Raw genomic sequence first — 20,077 nt, forward strand, 5'->3', positions numbered from 1 at the left:
GCTAATTCATATCAAAGCTTTAAAGCAGTATATCTTTTAGAAACAATGGATGGTTACTAATTGTATGGTGAGTTTTATAAACTGTTGTATTATTCTCCTAAATACAGGGCAACACCAAGCGTTTGGATACGAAAAATGCAATCACCGTTGAATCTTCTTCCGTGGGCATTTTAGACGACATCGAAAAGTAATACGACAGAGTTACAATATGTCACAAAAAAAAGCTCTTCGACCGTTTGTCTTAACAATACAACATGGATAATGAAAATACCGTCCATGATGATCAATGTTTGTCGATGAATGTAACTAACAGTAAAAGAACACACAGAAGAGAGAAGTAGAAATGGTTCGGTTCAAAAATTAATTGCACTCCATACAATACCATGTCTTCTTTTGTGGCATCATATATTCTCTGTAGACCACGCTATACTGTTAGTTAATGTTTAGGCTTAACAAGGATAGCAATGCTCTTATTCATAAAACGATGAAATTGTTTTGGAGGTCATTTGCCAAGGATATAATGAAATAAAGGAGCACAGCCGACATTGAACTTGTTAATTGGGCAGTATAAATCTGAGCAATTCTTGATTGAATTGCAGGGACTTTATCAGGGGGGTATTTTCTTGAAATCTTCATCTTGTTGCTGGTATACGAATCTGGTTGTTAAATATAAGAACATGATAGCGATTTAGAAATTCATGATTTTTAGATCTTGCACCAGAAGTTAGACATGTTCTGCTGTTACTTTTACGTTTTTAGTGACTATTATGAATCAATCAAGGGATGACAATAAGGATAATGGGTGCATTATATATGTATATATGGCCATTGTTACTTGAGTTTTCTACATTTAAATTGACGGCTAAACTTAACAATCATCCAACTAAAGGAAATCCTCAGAATTATTTTCTTCATAATTTTTTGCACTCACACACGCACACACAAAGAACAATATGAATTATTTATGCCGCAAAAAAAAAAAAAAATGCTCATTTCATGCAAAAAATTGAACACAAAAATAAAACTTATATTCCTTCTCCCAAGCCCTTCTGCGCAACCAATTTCATCTTGAAAACGTAATTAGTTGATCAACCTACGCACTACCGCATCCCTCATTTCTTGAGAAACCACACCTAGCAATTTTAAGATAGAGAACAATTTTATCAAGTTTACCAATATTGTAATGTAAATGCCGTGAATTATATATATATAAATGTAAAGTGTCTCTTACACAACACTAACCGAATTGTATAAAATGATGCAAAAATAAAATAAAATATTCAAACAATTGAACAAGCTAACACACACCTCCTTTGGATTTATATTCATGCCGTTCAACCATAACAAATATTTATTTCTTCAAATATGTTTCCTCTGTATCTTTATTATTTGTAGTATATTAAATAAAATCAATACCTTCATTGCTTTGTCTTCAAAAATTATAGTGAATCAAAGGGAATAGGGATTGTGTAAGGCAGGGAAACAAAGTAGTCTATATGATTATAATGAATGAAATAAATGCAATAAATGAACCCCCGATAAATTTAAGAAATGATAAATTCTTCATCTCTAAACTATTTTGATTGAATTTCGATAATCCACCATTACCTTGTGATACAGTGACCATACTATAAGTTCTGATTTCCCCCACTGATCCACTTATTGACCCCAATCCAATCGAGCCGGAAGATGGAGATTCCGCGGTGCTATAAGTGCTCATAAAACTTTGATAGTATGTAGACTGAGTAGTGGCTAATTTCCCATTGGCATCAGTACCGGTGACCCATACTAAAGTAGGCGATACCGAACTCGATGTTTTATCTGCGGCAAGGATTGTTGATGCAAAAAGAAATAAAATGTAGTAAAAGACTGAGTTGATGTTCATAGCGTAAAAACTAAATAGAAAGGTGTACTGAAAAAATTGGGTAATTAAATATTTTATATGGGTCGGTCTATAAATAGTTTGGATTATCCCCTCGTTTTTCTTTGGTTCAGGAAAGTAAGTGCAATATTTGGTGTTGTGAAGTAAAATCCAATAATAACAGAGTGGAAGTTCTCAGGATATATAGGGCCTATTAGAAAAGGATTTTGTCAAGGGGGAATAAGAATGTATAACAAAAAGTTAAATCAAAGTGTTGATATAAAAAATGATTAAAAACAAAATAAATGAAGTTGAAAAATAAAACTCGCTGAATTTTTACTTATTTTTGGAAGAAGGACAAATTTTAATCGTTTATATACTCTTCCCATTTCTCTAATCATTTCCATCATCCATATCATGATCACTAATATTACGTAAAAAAAAAATTCCTCAAATGTTCAAGAAAAAATTACTAAAGGAATTCCACAAAAATGAATGAAACCGTAACAACTACAACTACTACTACAACTAAAGATAGCAGCAAAATAGAAAATCAATTCTGATGAGAGAGAAAGAATGGAAAAAAAAAAAAAAGGGAACAACTCAAGTAATTTAAGAAATGATACATTCCGAAGATTACAATAAAAAAAATTATCTTCAAGTTTCTTTTTTTTTTCTTTTTACTTTGAATTTCTTTCCTCCTTCACTATTTTTTTTTTTACTATTATATAACAAGAACAACAACTCATCATTCGGTTTAGATTTTTTTTTTTTTGTTGTTGTTGTTTTAATTTCACTTTTGTTTCACTTTTGTTTTTTTTTTGGAATGACTTCAAATTGGACTTTAATTTGTAACATTCCAATCTACAACACTTTCAGTCACCGTAAATATAACGTAAACGAAGAATGGACTTTATTGTATTGAATGTTCCCAACATCCCTTCCTCTTTCATCAATTTAAGGTTTATTAATTAGTTTGTAAAACATTTTAACTAGTAGTTTACAGGGATGAAGATTAACAAAACCAAGAATTTTATTGAAAGAAGGTAAGAAAATATTAAAACAAAGGACAAAACCGTCCATGAAAGGGCGGAAGGGTTAAAGTGAAAAGATATCCGATTAAACAAAGAAGAAAGAAAAAAAAAAACAAAAAGCATTGTAGTTATCGGTTCCACCAGCCTACTACAGCAGTGCCTACCATAACCACTACCACTACCACTGCCACTTTGCACGACAGAATAAATGATGTGTGGTATTTATTCAGCGTCATGGTATAGCTTTGTTTTGTAAGTTTCGTCTTTGGGTAAAAACTTTCAATATTGTATCACAGTACATTAACAAAATACAACACAATTGTGGTGATTCAATTGTTATCAAAGCCCTTTTTTTTTCATTTCTCTGTTTAGTTTGCTTTGTTTTTGCGTTTATTTTTATTTTTATTTTTTTTTGTTTATTTTGTTTATTTTTAGTCGGAGAATCTACCGATACGTAATTTGTTTACTTCTGTGAAACTAATTTGAAATTTTCATCGAAATAGAATTGACAGAAGCTGAAATGTGTGGTGGCATTATTTTAGGCAGTGTGAAAATGTAAGTAAATGTACATATGTCGGCAGAAGCCTTGCGCTCAAGTATATCCGAAAAGTAAAATTCAAGTGAAAATGTAACAAGTGGGATGAAGGAAGATAAAGAAAAATCTCCTAAACGTGCTATTATTAGTAGTCAAATCGGCTTGCATCCCGTTTTTATTTTTTTTTTATCTGTTGAGTTGTTCACCATATTACCATTTGTAAGCTACTTCTGGTGTTGATAAAGATTAGTGAAGAAGTTCATTATTGTGATGAGGTTACGTATAACACAAGATGTAAAATTACTAATATTTTTTAAATCCTTCTTCATGCAAATTTCGGATACACAACTGAAGAAGGTCTTCTCACGATTCGAAATGATTAGATACGGCACAAATTTGTCCATTGTTGAAACGTTATCATGAAGCCTTGGTTTATTGTCTTTTGTTGAACTCTTACAAGTAGCAATACTGCCAATTATTGTATCATTTTATCAATAACGACAATCTGGTCCCAAAAAATAGATAAATCATACAGCAAACAAAACTTAACATCTCACTATAAGGCTAGTTTTCTTTTCTTAGGCTGATTTGGTTCAGACAGAAAAGCCACTGATTGACAACGTTAACAATAGATATTGCATATGCAACTAGACTTTCACTAGTTGCCAATTGTCTCATATCTTATTGAACAAGTCATATATAGTCAAGTTCTTAGTTTAGTACTTGTGTGTTAAGATTAGGTATTTTTTGCACCCTTAGCTGGCAGTAACACTAATACTTAAAGACGTAAAGATAGAGTTAGAGTTAGAGTTTTATGATACAACATTCATCTTTATTGAAACTTAATCTCACTTGGCATACAATAGCTAACGTAGATTAAGCTATAATCTTTGCTATTATCTTATTTTATGAGAAATGAGAAAAGCTTAAGTTACTGATAATTGAAATGCAAGGTATTCTTATTCTCCTGTAACTCTATTCTATTGCTTTGTCTTTCATTCCCTTGCAAGTGATTTGCAAATAGCTTTAAAGATATAAACTAGAATTCTCGAACTGAGATTATCTGTCTAATTTCTGACACCGAAAAACGCGTGAAGTTTCTTTTGCTTTTGGTCTTTTTTAAACTAAAATGAAATGCCAGTACCCATCTCTATCTAAAGGAAATTACCATCAATGTATTAATATAATCCAAAGGATTTACAGAATTACGACAATGCAAGTTATTACTACTAAATAACACTTGACACCATATAAATTTTTCTAAAGTTTAAAGCTCTACTATTTATGTTTGATACTCGTTTTTCGAAAAAATGGTTGAAATTCAAGAAAACAAAAAGCAACTGTACAATTTCAGCTTTCGTGTTGTGACTTCACTTCTGAAATATGAATAATTTAACGTTGGCCTATGAGTCAGGACTTATACCCAACAAATCTTTTCACAACAATCTCAGCTAAACATCTTCTTCGTGACGAGATAATAATCAAAGGGTTTATTCTCTTTAAAAAACTGTCCATTAACACTATTCACCACAGTTTCAATAACTCTTACTACCACATATCACACACTGGCAATTTTAAAGCTCATTCGTTTACTTTTAATTATTTTTTTTTTTTTTTGTTTTTTGATGGATTTCAAAGAATAATGTCGATCCTTTGCTTTGCCAAGTCTGGCGCTAAAAAGTTAACGATCAAGGTTGAAGTCCAAGAGAAAACTATTGTCGGGCTTATTGATACGTCATGTGGAGATTCTATAATTCAGATCTTGGGTGGTGGTGGTGGTGTACATGCAAATGATAAAATTTATGTTTGGGTACACAAAAACGCGTCTCGTTCAAAACTAGAATGAATCCATAACACAAACAACTAAGAATAATACATTTATATTTAATACAGTACTTGGAAAAAAACCTATTACGCTGATCGTAGTGGACACATTCTATATAAAATATTCAACTGGGGGTTTCCTGGAAGGAATTGATCCAATATCATGTGGCGACGCTTCAAATACTTTATACTCTCTTGATAAATCATCCCCAATTGTTAAAACACTGGCAACATTACCACAACGATAACAATAATTAGGAGCTGACCATACAGTCACTAATCCTTGATTGAACATTTCCTTATATCCCTCCATAACCAACTGATGAGCTCTTGCAATCAATGAAATATTGTTATCGTGCAAAAATTTATTAACTTCGTTTTCACCAAACAAATAGCCAGCACCTCGCGGACTAATTGACCACCCATTGACTAACTCAGGATCTGACCACAACAAATCGCACATTCCACCTTCATGTGGCACTTCTTTCTTTCGATCCAATACCCGTATCTGATCAACTGTATCGATTTCTGGACTCAACCCTCCATGAATACAAAATACCCCTTGTGATCCACCAACAATTGCCCCTAATGATAAGTAATCAAACACTTCACAACAATATCGCCACACATTTATTGATCCATATTTGCGCAAACATTCATCATAAAACCCATAAACCGTGGTTATTTGCCGACTTTCATGATTCCCTCTAATCAATGTTATTCGATCAGGATATCGTAATTTTAAACTTATCAATAATAAAAAACTTTCAAACGAATAAAACCCTCGATCAACAAAATCTCCAAGAAATAAATACCGCGTGTCTGGTAGTTCTCCCCCTGTTTTAAAAAGTGTAATTAAATCATGTAGTTGTCCGTGTATATCACCACATATAGTGACTGGTGTATCTACGTGCTGAATGTTTGCCTCTTCAATCAACAATTCTATCACTTTGGTACATAACTCTTCAACATCTTCTTCAGGTATGTGTTTACATTGTTTGATGTTTTCAATCGTGCTTCAAAGGATATAAGTTAGTATACTTTCCCAAAACAAACACAGAACCCTGGATAGAGCACATCAAAGAAAAAAAAAGCAGCAGCATAAATACATACTCATCTAGATTTAGCATGCTTCAATGTTTGTATATTGTATGGATGGCAACAGTAGGATAGAGTTTATTGAACGTGTCGCGGTTGGAAGCTATTTTATTTTCTTTTGTTCTGGTAATTCTTTGATAATCCGCGCAGAAGTTCTTGACTGAGGCAATATCCCATATGCAGGAAAATTAAATTCAACCTATTCATGTCATACTAATGGATGTTTCCAGCTTCAGGTTGAACTATTGAGGTTCTTTTGTCCTTTTAATTAATTATACAAGATATTAATACTCCTAATTGTTTAATTTTTATAAGGTTTATTAAAACTGAGCATTGTATTTCAATTTATTCCGCGCAATCCTTAATTTATATCATGAATATTTATTGCAGCATGGCAATTCAAATAAAATAAAAACAACTTTTTATTAATCCTTTCGTTGTAATCTTTCATAAAACCATCGTACTTTAGCGTATATGAGTCAACGCATTTGTACTCAGTAATTTGTGTTCAAGATATGAATCAAGTCATAATCAATCTTAACATTTTAAATAAAAATCTCGCGGTTTTCTTTTTACAAAAATATTATTTAACTGTGTGGGGGAGGGAGGAATTATTGTGTTTTCTTTTTTTTTTTTTGATTGCTCCCTTAGGTATCTTTTCATCCACTAGCCAACAGATAGCCATTGCTTCTATCTATCAATGATTATTCGAACATTGAGACTGCAATTAAGGTTGCCAAAACCAATTTTCATATCCCCATCATGCCGGTATTACTCTACCGATCTTGAGAAATTGAAAAAGGAATCTGACACCACCGAGTCCGATAACTCGGCCTCCGCCACCGGGGTTATCGATAAAACACACAACGAAGTGTTGTTGTACTACGACCACATATACCCATTCACGACATCAAAAAATGTTGTTAAGCAATATTTGTCTCGATTCTCTTTACCTTGGAGCACCACCTACGACAATGAGAAGTTGAAACAGAAAGTATGGGACTTGTCGTCGCCGTTGCCCACCACTGCCAACATCACTGAGTTTGTCCCACTCAAAAGAGATTGTGGGGCGTTTGTCAAATTCAAATACCCTCCAGGGGTCCCTGCCACTCAATTTATTGAAGAGGTACGAGAGAACGTGGAGAGGAACGAGCGGGAAAGAGTCAATAGCAACATCCTCACAAGACTCTTCCATGAAATCTGGAGAAATGCACCAAAAGTGTACTCTGTAAAAGGTACACCATGGATTGAAGACTTGCGCCGGTTCCCCAGCCCCAAGCTCTCGGTAAAGTTTGAAGGTGATCCATTGACCGAGGAAGAGTTGTATGTGTTGTTCCGTCGATACGGGTTGATCAATGAGATCGAACCAGGTGCCACCGAGGCATTCGTATACTTTCACAGCACGAGAGCTGCAATTTGTGCTAAGCACTGTATCACGGGTATGGTGTTGAATGGCGGCAAGACCACGCTTCACATTCAGTATGTTGCCATTAAAAGATCGAATTTCTTGGTTCTGTTGATCTCCAACCACACCAAAATTGCCATCCCGGTGTTGATTGCGCTTTTGGCCACGTTTGCTGTTTTGATATTTGACCCTATCCGGGAATGGTTTATCGAGTACAAGATTCTCCACAACAGGAAATCATTTGACCAGTTTAAAGAGAGCAGATGGTTCAAGTACCTTTACATTCCTTACAGGACTATTATCGGATGGGTGTACAGTAGTTATGACTACATTGATAGCCAAATCCAGGAGGTTACAGGACTGACCTGCTCCGAGGAAGGCGATACTAGCAACGGTTCAAACATTGCTGATGGACAATCAGTTTGTGACCTAAAGAATGAGAGCAACATGTTTTGGATAGAAAGATACGAAAAGTCAAAGCAGCTACAGTTATGGATCATGGAGAACGCCAACACATTTATCATTGTCAAGGGGCCACAAGGGTCTGGCAAAGAGGAGTTTGTGTTGGAGCACAGTTTGGGATCGGACGAACGGTTAAGCAAAAAAGTCTTGGTGCTTGAATGTGACCAGTTGGGTAAGGCACGGTCAGACAACAATTTGATAGACACGACTGCGTCACAATTGGGGTACTTTCCAGTTTTCACCTGGACCAACACGGTGTCACGCTTTGTTGATTTGGGAGTGCAAGGATTAACTGGGCAGAAGTCGGGCTTGAGTGAGAGCAAAGAGACGCAAATCAAAAACATGTTTCTGTTGGCGACGCAGGCGATTCGGAAAATCACCATTAACGAGTACAACAAATACGTCAAGAGTGTCGAGAGAAGAAACAAGAGATTGAAGGACGACGAGAAAATAGAGGTCCTTAAAGAAGATCAATTCTTGCAACAGCATCCTGAAGCCAAGCCAATAATTGTGTTGAACAAGTACAGTCGTCGTGCTGACGTGCTGCTGAACGATTTTATTCCTCCTTTGATTGCAGACTGGGCATCTGGGCTTGTGCAGAACAATACAGCACATGTGATATTTTTGACAGCAGATGTTGGGTCGCTCCAGCTTTTAAATGATGCTTTGCCAAACCAGGTTTTCAAGGACATTTCGCTTTCAGATGCATCCATATCCAGCTCGAGGCAGTACGTTTGCGATGTGCTTAAGGTGAAAGATACAAGCACTTTGGACCAATGCCTTGAGCCTTTGGGTGGTAGAATGTTGGACTTGCAATCGTTTATTAGACGTATCAAGTCTGGGGAGAGCCCGCAGCAAGCAATCAACGAGATGATTTCTCAGGCTGCTGAGTTGATAAACACGTTTTTCTTGAACAGCCATCACAAATTTGGGGCTGGAGACAGCAACTGGGACCCATCACAGGTGTGGCTCATTATGAAGTTGTTGTCTGAATGTGACACCATCAGCTACAGTGAGTTGGTGAAGCTGCCATTGTTCAAAGTATCGAAGGAAACATTAGAAATTTTGACGACATTGGAGAAGTACGATTTGATATCCTTGAAGCGTGATAAGGGGGTGTTGGATAAGATATCCACGGGTCGACCATTATTTAAGGCGGCGTTTGCGAATATCATCAGTGACTTGCGAATTTGGAAGTTGTACGAGACCGAGTACATTGGACGGTTGATATCACTTGAGGTCGCCAAGATTCAGAAATTGGAAGAGGAGTTGGAGAGAATCTACAAAATTGGTAAAGTGGATGGTAGAATCGATTATGTGTCACAGAAAATTGAAGCGTCTAACAAAAAGATCTTGGATTTGGAAAAGCAAGCTGCAGATGTTGCGAGTTATACGGGTAAAACAGACGGCAAATCGTTTTTAGGAATAAAGTTTTGAAAGAAGTGGATGTGGCGTGGCCTTGTACATATAATTGCCTAAATGTATATAAATATAAACAAGTTATTAATCTAGTAAACAATTATCTATAATTTCATAGACCATCCGTCTGCGAATAATTTTCATATCGTTTTGGCTATAAGATAAAAGTTTGTTGGCAGAAATATATCTAGCAGCAGTACAAGTAAAAACACCACAATCTGATCCATTTTTCTGTTGTGGGGCTTCGGTGTGAGGAATCAATCTATATTCATTTCCTGTCACCCCCAATCTCTTAGCCTCTTCTTTCATATACCGTGCCAAAGTTTGTACAGCTTGAGGGTTGCCTGAATTACGTGATCCTCCCAAAGAATCGTAGTAAGTGATTGTTTTCTTTATATTATCAATAACAGCTAATGCCCAATGCATATTACCAATATTTATTGGGGTTAAAATCTTTTCCATAGCGAAAACATTGATTTTTTTCCGCTTGGCCCATCGTGCTACCCCTTGATACCCTCGTTGTGCTAACGTAGTATAAAAATGAGTTGTCCAGCCAAATACATTGGGGTTTGCTTTCATTATTAAATTGAAATAATAATCAATAATATTATCATTTAACCATTTGGAATCTTTTAAAGTATGTAAATCATGAGTATATATTTCAATCAGATAGTTTTCAACAATTAATTGACGAGAATTGTTTGACCAAATTTTTAAAACTTGATTTAGATGTTCTGAAGGTAATGTTTGGATTTTACTTTGAGAATCAATTCTTTCCTTAGTAACTAGCTGTTGCAATGTTTCATGACTTTTATGATAAATTGATGAAATTTTATCAATATAAAAATTTGATATGACATTATCTAATACCGAGTAAGAATTTATTGATAAAGGTTTTGTTGGCACATAATAGTTTAATATTGATTCTTGATATTTGTTCGTAATAGGTTCAATATCAAATAAAGTTTGTTGTTGCTGTTGTTGTTTATCAAAATCTGCTGTAGTTGTTTCCTCTTGTGTTTGCCATTGCTGATATCCCAGTGATGAGTATTTGATAGGTTTAGAAATTGATAAATTTGTGCCATATTGAGTTGCTGAAACGTTTCTGTTTCTAATTCTATCTTGGGCCAATTGTTTCAATAAGTTAGATGTCGTATTGTCATTGGCAATATTGAATGGAGTTTCTTCCGTGTCATCTATTAGTATACTGTTATTTTGAATTCGAGTAGTAGTTTTGTTGTTAATTAAATGGAAGTCATTTGTTGGTTTATAATTGACACCAATTATCTCTATATCGGAGCTTGATTCTGAGGATAAATTGATATATTCATCTTCTTTATTTTTCTCGGAGTTTGGTTGTTGAATTGACGGTTTTGCTTGTCGAATAAAAGTTGATAAAATGTAGGCTTTTAAGTATTTCAAGATATTATAAAATAGTCGAAAGATGTACGAGTCAGTGGTTTTATGATTACATTCCAGGCCACTTTCTAGTTCGTATTCATCGTTAATTTCTACCCGTTGATCCGATATTAGCGGGTTACTTGTTGACAGATTCATTTAGTGAAGTCCAGTGTGTTAGAAGAAGAAGCAAGAAATCTTTGTTAGGCTTGCTATTATTGTTTTTTTCTTTCAATTTGTTCATCTGATATAAAATGACATCACGTGACTCTTTTTTGGTGGATTGACTGTTACGTTGTACACTTAATTTGACAAATTTCTTTATCAATTGATGCAATTTTCTCTTAATGCCTTCGAGTATATTGAATGTTCTTTTTTTATCCTAACCACGGTTATTACTTCTGGATCGTTGAGAACTGAAGGCACTTGAATTCTTGGATTCTCTTTGGTACCACCCTACGAATCTGGAGCTTGCTAATTTTTCTTTGTATATTGATTATAAAAGTGTCCAAATGTAGAACAAACAATCTAAAACAAATTTACTTGAATCCGAGTATAACTAACAATAATAATACAGACAACAACAAAAATAATAACTATAAAAACCGCATAAATAGTACCACACTTTTACTTACAAAGTATACTTCATAAATTTACTTCTAAGTTTTTGTTTTACCGTCACTTTTTGAGCACCAATAAAACTATCGATACTCACTTTAATGGCTCGATTCAAATCATTCTGACTGACAAACTCTGATAATCTCATTTTAGCAAATGCTTCAGCAATTCTTAAAATACTTTCTAAATGACGAACCGTTATAGGGTAAGAACCAGTTGTGATTGCCTCTTTTCTTAAATCAGCGTACACTCGAGCAAGTTTATCCATATTCATTTGATGTAATTTTGGTTGAACTTTAACACGAGCATATTGAATATATTTAATTAATAAATCTTGTGGGATAGGTGATATTTCTTGTTCCTTTTGTTTATTCAATTGTTCAATTCTTTCTGATCGAGTTCTTGCCGCAGTTGTTTGATCTCCATTTCCATCATCCATATTTTCGTCTTCTTCGGCATTTTGACCACTTTTACTACTACTATCATTCAAAATATCTTCCTCATTGGCAGGATGAGATCTCATATGGGAATCAATGACAAAACTAGCCAATCGTTCATCGGATTCAGGGTTGACTAAATCTCGTACAATGCACATGATGTCAAATCTTGATAAAATTGGATAAGTTAAATCAACGTTTTCTGGCAATGGTAATGTTGAGTTGTATCGACCTCCATTAGGGTTAGCTGCGGCAATAACTGCACATCTGGCATGTAATGTGGTAACAATACCAGCTTTAGAAATAGATATACTTTGTTGTTCCATAGCTTCATGAATAGAGGTTCTATCTTGATCATTCATCTTATCAAATTCATCAATAAGACAAGTTCCCTTATCTGCAAGCACCAAAGCTCCACCTTCCAATGTCCATTCACGAGTAATTGGATCCTTTCTAACTGATGCTGTAAGACCAACAGCTGATGCACCTTGTCCCGTTGCGAAAACAGCACGACTGGCAGTTTTTTCAGCATATTTCAATATTTGGGATTTAGCAGTACCTGGATCCCCTAATAATAATACATTAATGTCGCCTCTAATGGAGAGTTTCCCGTTAACATCTTTAGGAACACCACCAAATAATGAACAAGCAAGAGCGGTTTTAATATCTTTATGCCCATAAATAGATGGAGCCATCGAGGCAATGATCTTATCAATAATGCCCTTTTCGTGCGATAATTTTCTAAACTCACGTACTTCTTCATCAGTCCACATATTGACCAAATTGTTGCCACCCATAAACGCACTACTTTCTTTTCTTCTAATGGAATTGGCTTCCAAGATTGTGGCAAACACAGGGAATCCATTCTTAGCATTTAAATTCCCGTCGTAATTATTCTTGTAAATACCAGTAACTTCAACGTCTTCGCCTGGTTTAGCAACATCAACTAAATCAGACAATAAAATAACTTCACGATGTCTTGGTAATCTACCGGCTGGAACTGTACCAGGTGCTTCTTGTAAAGTGATTCTTTGGTAATTTCTATACAATGTTTTTTCTGAATTCAATTTGAAAGGACCTTTACTTTGGCAATTGGTACAAAATGAAATTTTCACTTCGGTATTAGAATCTTGTACGTATGGACCCAAAACCACTCCACATTTCAAACAATCAAATTTAACATATTTCAATTGTGGGAAAACGCCAGTTCTTCTAGTAACAACCCCAGAAACTTTAACCAATTGATTAAGATTACTTTCACGCAAATCACGCAAGTTTAAAATATTAGGGAAATCTGTGATTCTAACGTGAACTTCTTGATGAATTTGTGAATAATTTGGATAATGTAATTCGACCGCCTCCATAGCAACTATATCAAAAATCTTGAGCATTTCTTCTGGACTAGTTGCTAAAAATAATGCCAATATAGCTTTTGAATCAGCCAAGTCTTTATAACTTACTTCAAGGGATTCAGCATTGACTTCACCAAGGGTTCTCATTTTGTTACCGTAAACGGAATCACCATTAGCATCGGTATATTCTAAAAAGAATGATTTCAATTCTCTAGCAATAGACCTACTCACAGCTGGTTGTAATATCCATTCAGTGATACTAGGAGCTTTGACATCACTCAAACTTTCCAATGATAATTCTTCGTTGAATGGATCTATTTCTACATCATCCATTAAATCATCTTGATCTTCATCGTGGTGTTCTCTTCTTCTTCTTCTTTGAATAGGTAATCCAAATTGACCCATACTATCTTCTCCTTCATCATCTTCATCCTCATCCTCATTATCATCTAAAAATGCTCCTCTTCGAGAACGATTAGCGTTATTTAAAATGGCATCACGACGGTTTAATTGTTGATCAATTCTTCTTCTGGTGGCAGCATCCATTTCTTCATAATCACCAGTATCATCAATATTCCCATCACCCAAATCATAATGATCTTGTTCTGGATTGGCTCGATAATCTTGTTCCAAATTTTCCATTAAATCGTCCCCTTCTTCTTCGGAATCTTGGTCCGATGGATTCAAATCTTGTATGTCATTGTGAACAATTTCTTCTATATCATCATCGTCTAAAGCTGTGTCAAATGGTATAGCTGGAGAAGAAGGTAATTGTTGGTGAGGATTAGGCGAAGATCCTAATGGTGGTGATGATGGTTGATGGATTGAAGATCTATCGATGTTGTTGTCATCATCCTCACCGTCGTCGTCGTAAGGTGATCTTTTTCTTCTTCGATTATTATCACGATATGATGAGCCAGCTGGTGGAGTTGACATGATTAGTTAGTTTGGTTGAATTGTTTTATAAAATTGAAATGACAAAAGAAAGAAAGAAATATAAGAATTAGAGCTTTTTTTCTTTTCGGTTTTTTGGCATGATATTGATGGTGAGAGTGAAAAAAATAACTTAACGCGCAACACCACTAGACAAAAGGGGAGAAGAAGAAAAATGAGGACGTGAAATGTACGTAATTGGATTTCTTAATTGGGTTAAATTAAACTCTTTGAAAAAAAAGACACGTAAATGGTTATATATAGGATTATTTATGTAATGATTATTTAGAACCACTACTACCAACTACCAACTATCACTGATACTGATACTGAAATCTTATTATTGAATAGCTGGAACGTTCGATTTCTAGTGTTAATCATGTAATAAATGCTTATTGGTTAAATAGAAAGCTATAGCAAGTATAGTATTCATAAAGAAAATGGATTTGGTGTTGTGTGTGTTACCACGTTTTGTAATTTCTTTAACAGAATTCATTCTTGATAACTAACGTGGTAAATTTGACACTTGTTATTATGCTTAGAGTAGATAAAACTTGTGTATTGCTATTACCACTCCCGTATTTCCAAAAAAATATTAAATTCCAATAAACATATTTTGATTTACAGTTTTTTTCTTATATCTTGTGTCTCAATACTTGTAGACAACGTGGTTTGGTTGATTCGTTGATTGGGTCCTTGTTTGTTTCAGTTTTAATGTTTAAAGATACAAGCAAAATAAATCAAACAAATAGCCACGTTGATATTGCTATTGTTATTTCATAACCAACAAAATAAAGTAAAGTGGTGGTGGATAGAGTGTGTATTTGTCTCTTCCCCTCCTTTTTTCTTTATTTTATTGGTTGTGGATTTATTTTTTTTCCTGTCAGATTTATATCAATTCAAATTACACGGGGGCAAATTTAGGAGGAGAGGAGGGGATGAATGTTATCACCGCTCATTGCATTTACATCCGTCTTCCTGCGCCCACGCGCACAAAACAAAACAAAACAAAACTGAAAAAAAAAAAAAGAAAACTCCGAAGAGATGAGAATGAAGATGAAACTTCAAAATCTCCAATAATATTACATTTCTACAGTCAAATTACATTATCTGATTGCTTTCTTTCTTTCTTCTTTATTCGCTCTATACATTTATTAAATACTTACCCCAATTAATATACATAAAAAAATTGTAATTATAAATTTTTCACTAACAAATATTATTTAACCAAACCAAAAACTAATGGTAGTTACTATACGGAATTATTTATTAATCTGGACCTCTTAATAAAGGGAAATCAGATAATCCAACAGCATGAATATCATGATGATTTCCTTGGCCAGGTCCATGTAAATGACCACAAGGACATTCTTCATATTTAGGTTTTTCAATATTCTGTTGTGGTTGGAAAAATTTATCTTCAGTAATCATTTCTATATCAAGCTTATTGCTATTGGATTCTTCACCCATCATCATAAGATATTCATGAGAATGGGTTTGAGTAATGGGAGTAAATGTTCCATTATTGGTGTTATGTAAAGAAGTTCCAGTACTTATATATTCGGCTTGATGATGTTGTTGTTGTTCATCGTTGACATTTTCATTGTTTTTAGACAATTGAAAATGTGGATGATGAGTACTAGATGACATGGATTGCATTGTATGTTTATGTCTTTTTCTTTGTGAATCTATTGGATTTTCCAATTTGTGGGTGGAAGTTGTTATCGATGATGATAAAGTAGATATCATAATGAAAATAAAATTAAAAACAAAGAAAGGAGGGAAGAGAGGGAAGTTGTGGTAATATTTATAGTACGGCAAAGAATAATTGAAATTATGAAACAAAAAAAAGGTAATTTTAGACTTTAAAATAAGTGTTAGTTTATTTTCAATTCTTCTATTTCCGGTGATGGTGGTAGGAGGAGGAGGGGAAAACAATTAATGTGTGAATAAATGCAAATATAGGGAATTGAACAATATTGCTTATGTAATTAGGTTTCACGATTGTTGCAACAAAAACAAAGCCTGATAATGTAACTTGAATGATGATAATTGTTGTGTCGTATTATTATTACACAATCTATAACTTTGTTTGTATGTTTTTGCTTTCTAATTGGTGATGATGATGAAAATGAGTTTTCGTTTTGAAATATTTTTTTTTCTTCTCTTCTTCGATGAAGACTTTCGGATGTTGTTTGTGAAATAAAACTAAAAGGATTTATAATTGAGATTGAAAATTTTGAACACAAAATTGATTCAATCAAAAAGATATAAAAGGATGTTTTTTTGTCAGTGTGGTTAATTTGAATTCAGCTAGAAACAGTTATAAACTACCTATTTATATATATACAAATTATATCGACTTTGGGAATCAATATATTAAGAGCAATATAGGAAATATCAAAAAGAAACAAGTGATATCACGGAATTATAAAGATTATCAATGGTGTAATTTATAATTCTCTCTGTTAACTCCATGAAATCATCAAATAAATAGCCAAGTATAATAAATCAAGAAAATTAGTAGTATAATATTTCCATTATAACGAGACCCTAAGAGAGAATGACAAGATAGTAATAATAATCATGACAATATCAACAGGGCACGTGCATATAATTACAGTGAGTGGCATATTATTCTCCTTTCTTTTTTTGTAAATAGTTTGCAATTATTTTCTTTATCTTTTCTTTTTCGGTTTTTCTTGGGATGTTTAACTGATTATGAATATTATTAGGGTTTATATTTAGATAAATATTTGGTTACAATCTATGACAAGCATAATTGAAATTTTAACTCTTATTGGTAATGAATTCTTATCCAAAAAAAAAAACAGGTCTCGTAAATAATATCAAACTTTAGTACTTGTCATGCTTTCCTTTCCAACTATCTATATGACATATATATTTAGAGTTTGACTTGTTTGCATGTATGGCTTTTTAGGTTAACCATGTCAGTTTCACAAGTTGCAAAATTTGGTTAACCTTAATCCTTTTTTGTTTTGTTTTGGTTTATTGTTATGATGTCATGTACTGCATACAGCCAACACTTGTGTTTGATTTAGACCTTGTATGATTGATTGTTGTAATTGGCATTTCAATCTAAGAAACAACTTGAAATACGCATGTTGTCAAGAAGTACTACTTCAGAGAGTAAACCGTGACCATAAATGCTGGCCAACCCCACATTTTAGGTGTTTCTATTTACTTGAAAATCTTTTTGTCTACCAACATTTATCATGAGAACCCCGAAATTCTACATATTTTCTTCCTGCTCTCTGCAAAAGAGTTACCAATTGAGGATCTTGTACACAATAGTAATATTTAAAGGTGTCAAGCATCAAAATTAGGAAACAAGTTGATGTGGTCTGCCTGACTTATTCTTTCTCTATAGACGATAGATCGTTCATCCCCCCCGCGGTAACAAATAGACTCTGATTTAACCTGGAGTCGTGTAAATCTCACCCAATCTTGCTATCAACAAAATCAGATCTAAATTGTTCAACAACAATAATTAAAGAAGATCCTCTGGTTGCTTAATCGTCCAGTACAACAACAACCAAAAAAAAAAAAAAACAGTTGATCCTCAACGTATTTTTCCTTTTCACAATATCAATTACTAAATTATAACCACATTCACAACAACGTCTTCAATTAATATACCGTTTATCAATAAACAAGTAAATCATCATTAAAACCTAAACAACCATGTCGGAATTGACTGAACCCCATCTTCATCACCATGTACAAATCAAGGAGTCAATTCTTGTGGGAAAAGCATTACTAAACTTTACCACATTTTTTGTGACCCTTGGGATTTTAGTAATGGGGTTTGAACAATCTGTTTACGCCCCCATTATTACTAACAAGTATTTCAAAGAATATTATCATAATCCTACACCAACAGAAATTGGGTTTATGATTGCTATTTTAGAGATTGGAGCACTATTTTCATCAATTATTGCCGGCAAAGTTGGTGATTTAGTTGGAAGAAAACGGGCCACTCGTTATGGAGCAGTATTTTTCTATATTGGGGGATTTATTCAATGTATTTCACCTAATATGTTTATTTTATGTATTGGTAGATTACTTGGTGGGTTTGGTATTGGATTCTTAACCACTGTTGTTCCAATGTTTCAATCGGAAATTAGTCCGGCAGAAGCTCGTGGATTTTATGCCTGTGTTGAATTTACTGGGAATATTATTGGTTATGCCATTGGTATTTGGTTAGATTATGCCTTTTCTTACCTTGAAAGTGATTATAGTTGGAAGGCACCTTTGATTATACAATTCTTATTAGGAGTTGTGTTATGGTTAGGTACTTTTATTGTTGTTGAAACTCCAAGATGGTTATTGAATCATGATCATGATTTAGAAGGAATGATCGTCATTGCCGATTTATACGCCGATGGTGACGTTGAAGATGATCACGCAATGAGTGAATATAGAAACATTAAGGAATCAGTATTGATTGATAGAATTGAAGGTGGTGAAAGATCATATGAATACTTGTTCAAGCGTTATGCTAAAAGATTATCGGTGGCTTGCTTTGGATTAATGTTTGCTCAATTAAATGGGATCAATCTTATTTCATATTATGCCCCTATGATTTTTGAAGAAGCTGGTTGGGTCGGTAGACAAGCAGTGTTTATGACAGGTATTAATGGTATCATTTATGTCATAAGTACTATTCCTCCATGGTATTTGGTTGATTCTTGGGGCAGAAAACCATTGTTGATGAGTGGAGCTTTAATCATGGGTATTCCATTTTGTATCGCTGGTTATTCCCTTTCTCTAAACAATGAATATACTTCCACCATCGTGGTTACAAGCATTATTATTTCTAATTTTGGTTTCGGGTTTTCTTGGGGTGGTATTGGTTGGTTATTGCCCGCTGAAGTATTACCATTATCTGTTCGTTCAAAAGGTGCTGCCTTAGCAACAGCAACTAATTGGTTTTCTAATTTTGTTGTGGGGTTGGCATCGCCTATTTTATTAGATCAAATTAAATGGAAAACTTATTTCATCCCTGCTGTTTCATGTTTTATTTCGTTTTTCGCGGTTTGGTATTTATTCCCAGAAACAAAAGGTTTATCGTTGGAAGAAATGGGTTCAGTTTTTGATGATAAATCATCCATATTCTCTCACCATGCTTCTGGAAGTGTTGGTGGAAGTAGTAGTAGTAGTATCTTCAATTATGGTGCAACTGCTGAATCCAATAGAAGAACATCAATAACCAATGATTCAACCCCTGCAATAGCAGGTTCAGTATCCGGAGCCATTGATTCAATTCATCAATCAGCAGCATCAATGGCAAGAAACCCCACTAGCAACAGTAATCAACAATTGGATGGAATTATCACTGGGGCCGCACCACCTCCAATGCCTACCAGTATCGCTGCTACCACTACAAATAACATCAAACCAGTCAAATCAGATACAGCTGATGCTCTCTCATTGGATTCGGGATTTGGTGGTTCCCAATCAGATATTGTTCAAGAAATCGAACCACCTTCATTGGAAGAAATTCTTAAGTATAAAGTTCAAAAACAAGCTGAACCTAATGCATTTATTGCTACATTCCATTGGTTATTTTCGAAAAAGGGTCATACCAATGATGAAGAAAGTAGATTATTACAACAATAGACTAGACTTTTTTTTTTTTTTTTGTTATTGCTATTTTATTCCATTCTCATCTATATAT

General features: G+C 34.2%; 7 protein-coding genes across 7 annotated transcripts; 2 read left to right on the top strand and 5 right to left on the bottom strand. All coding sequences in view use genetic code 12, as the record gives it.

Annotated features, from left to right (window-relative positions):
- Positions 1 to 1,492: 1,492 nt before the first annotated feature.
- Positions 1,493 to 1,885, bottom strand: KRE1 (protein Kre1 precursor homologue, putative; the record flags this gene model as incomplete). The annotated part of the gene is made up of 1 exon (XM_002421895.1): positions 1,493 to 1,885. The coding sequence occupies one exon, from the start codon at positions 1,883 to 1,885 to the stop codon at positions 1,493 to 1,495; it is 393 nt and encodes a 130-aa protein (XP_002421940.1).
- A 3,481-nt stretch (positions 1,886 to 5,366) lies between these two features.
- On the bottom strand, positions 5,367 to 6,384 carry CD36_29030 (serine/threonine-protein phosphatase catalytic subunit, putative; the record flags this gene model as incomplete). The annotated part of the gene is made up of 2 exons (XM_002421896.1): positions 5,367 to 6,270; positions 6,368 to 6,384. The coding sequence occupies 2 exons, from the start codon at positions 6,382 to 6,384 to the stop codon at positions 5,367 to 5,369; spliced, it is 921 nt and encodes a 306-aa protein (XP_002421941.1).
- Positions 6,385 to 7,052: 668 nt separating this feature from the next.
- CD36_29040 (integral inner mitochondrial membrane protein with similarity to exonucleases, putative) lies at positions 7,053 to 9,656 on the top strand (the record flags this gene model as incomplete). The annotated part of the gene is made up of 1 exon (XM_002421897.1): positions 7,053 to 9,656. The coding sequence occupies one exon, from the start codon at positions 7,053 to 7,055 to the stop codon at positions 9,654 to 9,656; it is 2,604 nt and encodes an 867-aa protein (XP_002421942.1).
- Positions 9,657 to 9,722: 66 nt separating this feature from the next.
- CD36_29050 (ubiquitin-like-specific protease, putative) lies at positions 9,723 to 11,195 on the bottom strand (the record flags this gene model as incomplete). Its single annotated transcript, XM_002421898.1, has 1 exon — positions 9,723 to 11,195. One exon carries the CDS (start codon positions 11,193 to 11,195, stop codon positions 9,723 to 9,725), a length of 1,473 nt encoding a protein of 490 aa, XP_002421943.1.
- Positions 11,196 to 11,667: 472 nt separating this feature from the next.
- Positions 11,668 to 14,379, bottom strand: CD36_29060 (DNA replication licensing factor, putative; the record flags this gene model as incomplete). The annotated part of the gene is made up of 1 exon (XM_002421899.1): positions 11,668 to 14,379. The coding sequence occupies one exon, from the start codon at positions 14,377 to 14,379 to the stop codon at positions 11,668 to 11,670; it is 2,712 nt and encodes a 903-aa protein (XP_002421944.1).
- Positions 14,380 to 15,645: 1,266 nt separating this feature from the next.
- CD36_29080 (conserved hypothetical protein) lies at positions 15,646 to 16,125 on the bottom strand (the record flags this gene model as incomplete). Its single annotated transcript, XM_002421900.1, has 1 exon — positions 15,646 to 16,125. One exon carries the CDS (start codon positions 16,123 to 16,125, stop codon positions 15,646 to 15,648), a length of 480 nt encoding a protein of 159 aa, XP_002421945.1.
- Positions 16,126 to 18,081: 1,956 nt separating this feature from the next.
- CD36_29090 (glucose transporter of the major facilitator superfamily, putative) lies at positions 18,082 to 20,019 on the top strand (the record flags this gene model as incomplete). Its single annotated transcript, XM_002421901.1, has 1 exon — positions 18,082 to 20,019. One exon carries the CDS (start codon positions 18,082 to 18,084, stop codon positions 20,017 to 20,019), a length of 1,938 nt encoding a protein of 645 aa, XP_002421946.1.
- Between the last annotated feature and the right edge of the window lie 58 nt (positions 20,020 to 20,077).

The sequence above is a fragment of the Candida dubliniensis genome, chromosome R, assembly GCF_000026945.1.
Source record: "Candida dubliniensis CD36 chromosome R, complete sequence".
NCBI classification, from domain to species: domain Eukaryota; kingdom Fungi; phylum Ascomycota; class Pichiomycetes; order Serinales; family Debaryomycetaceae; genus Candida; species Candida dubliniensis.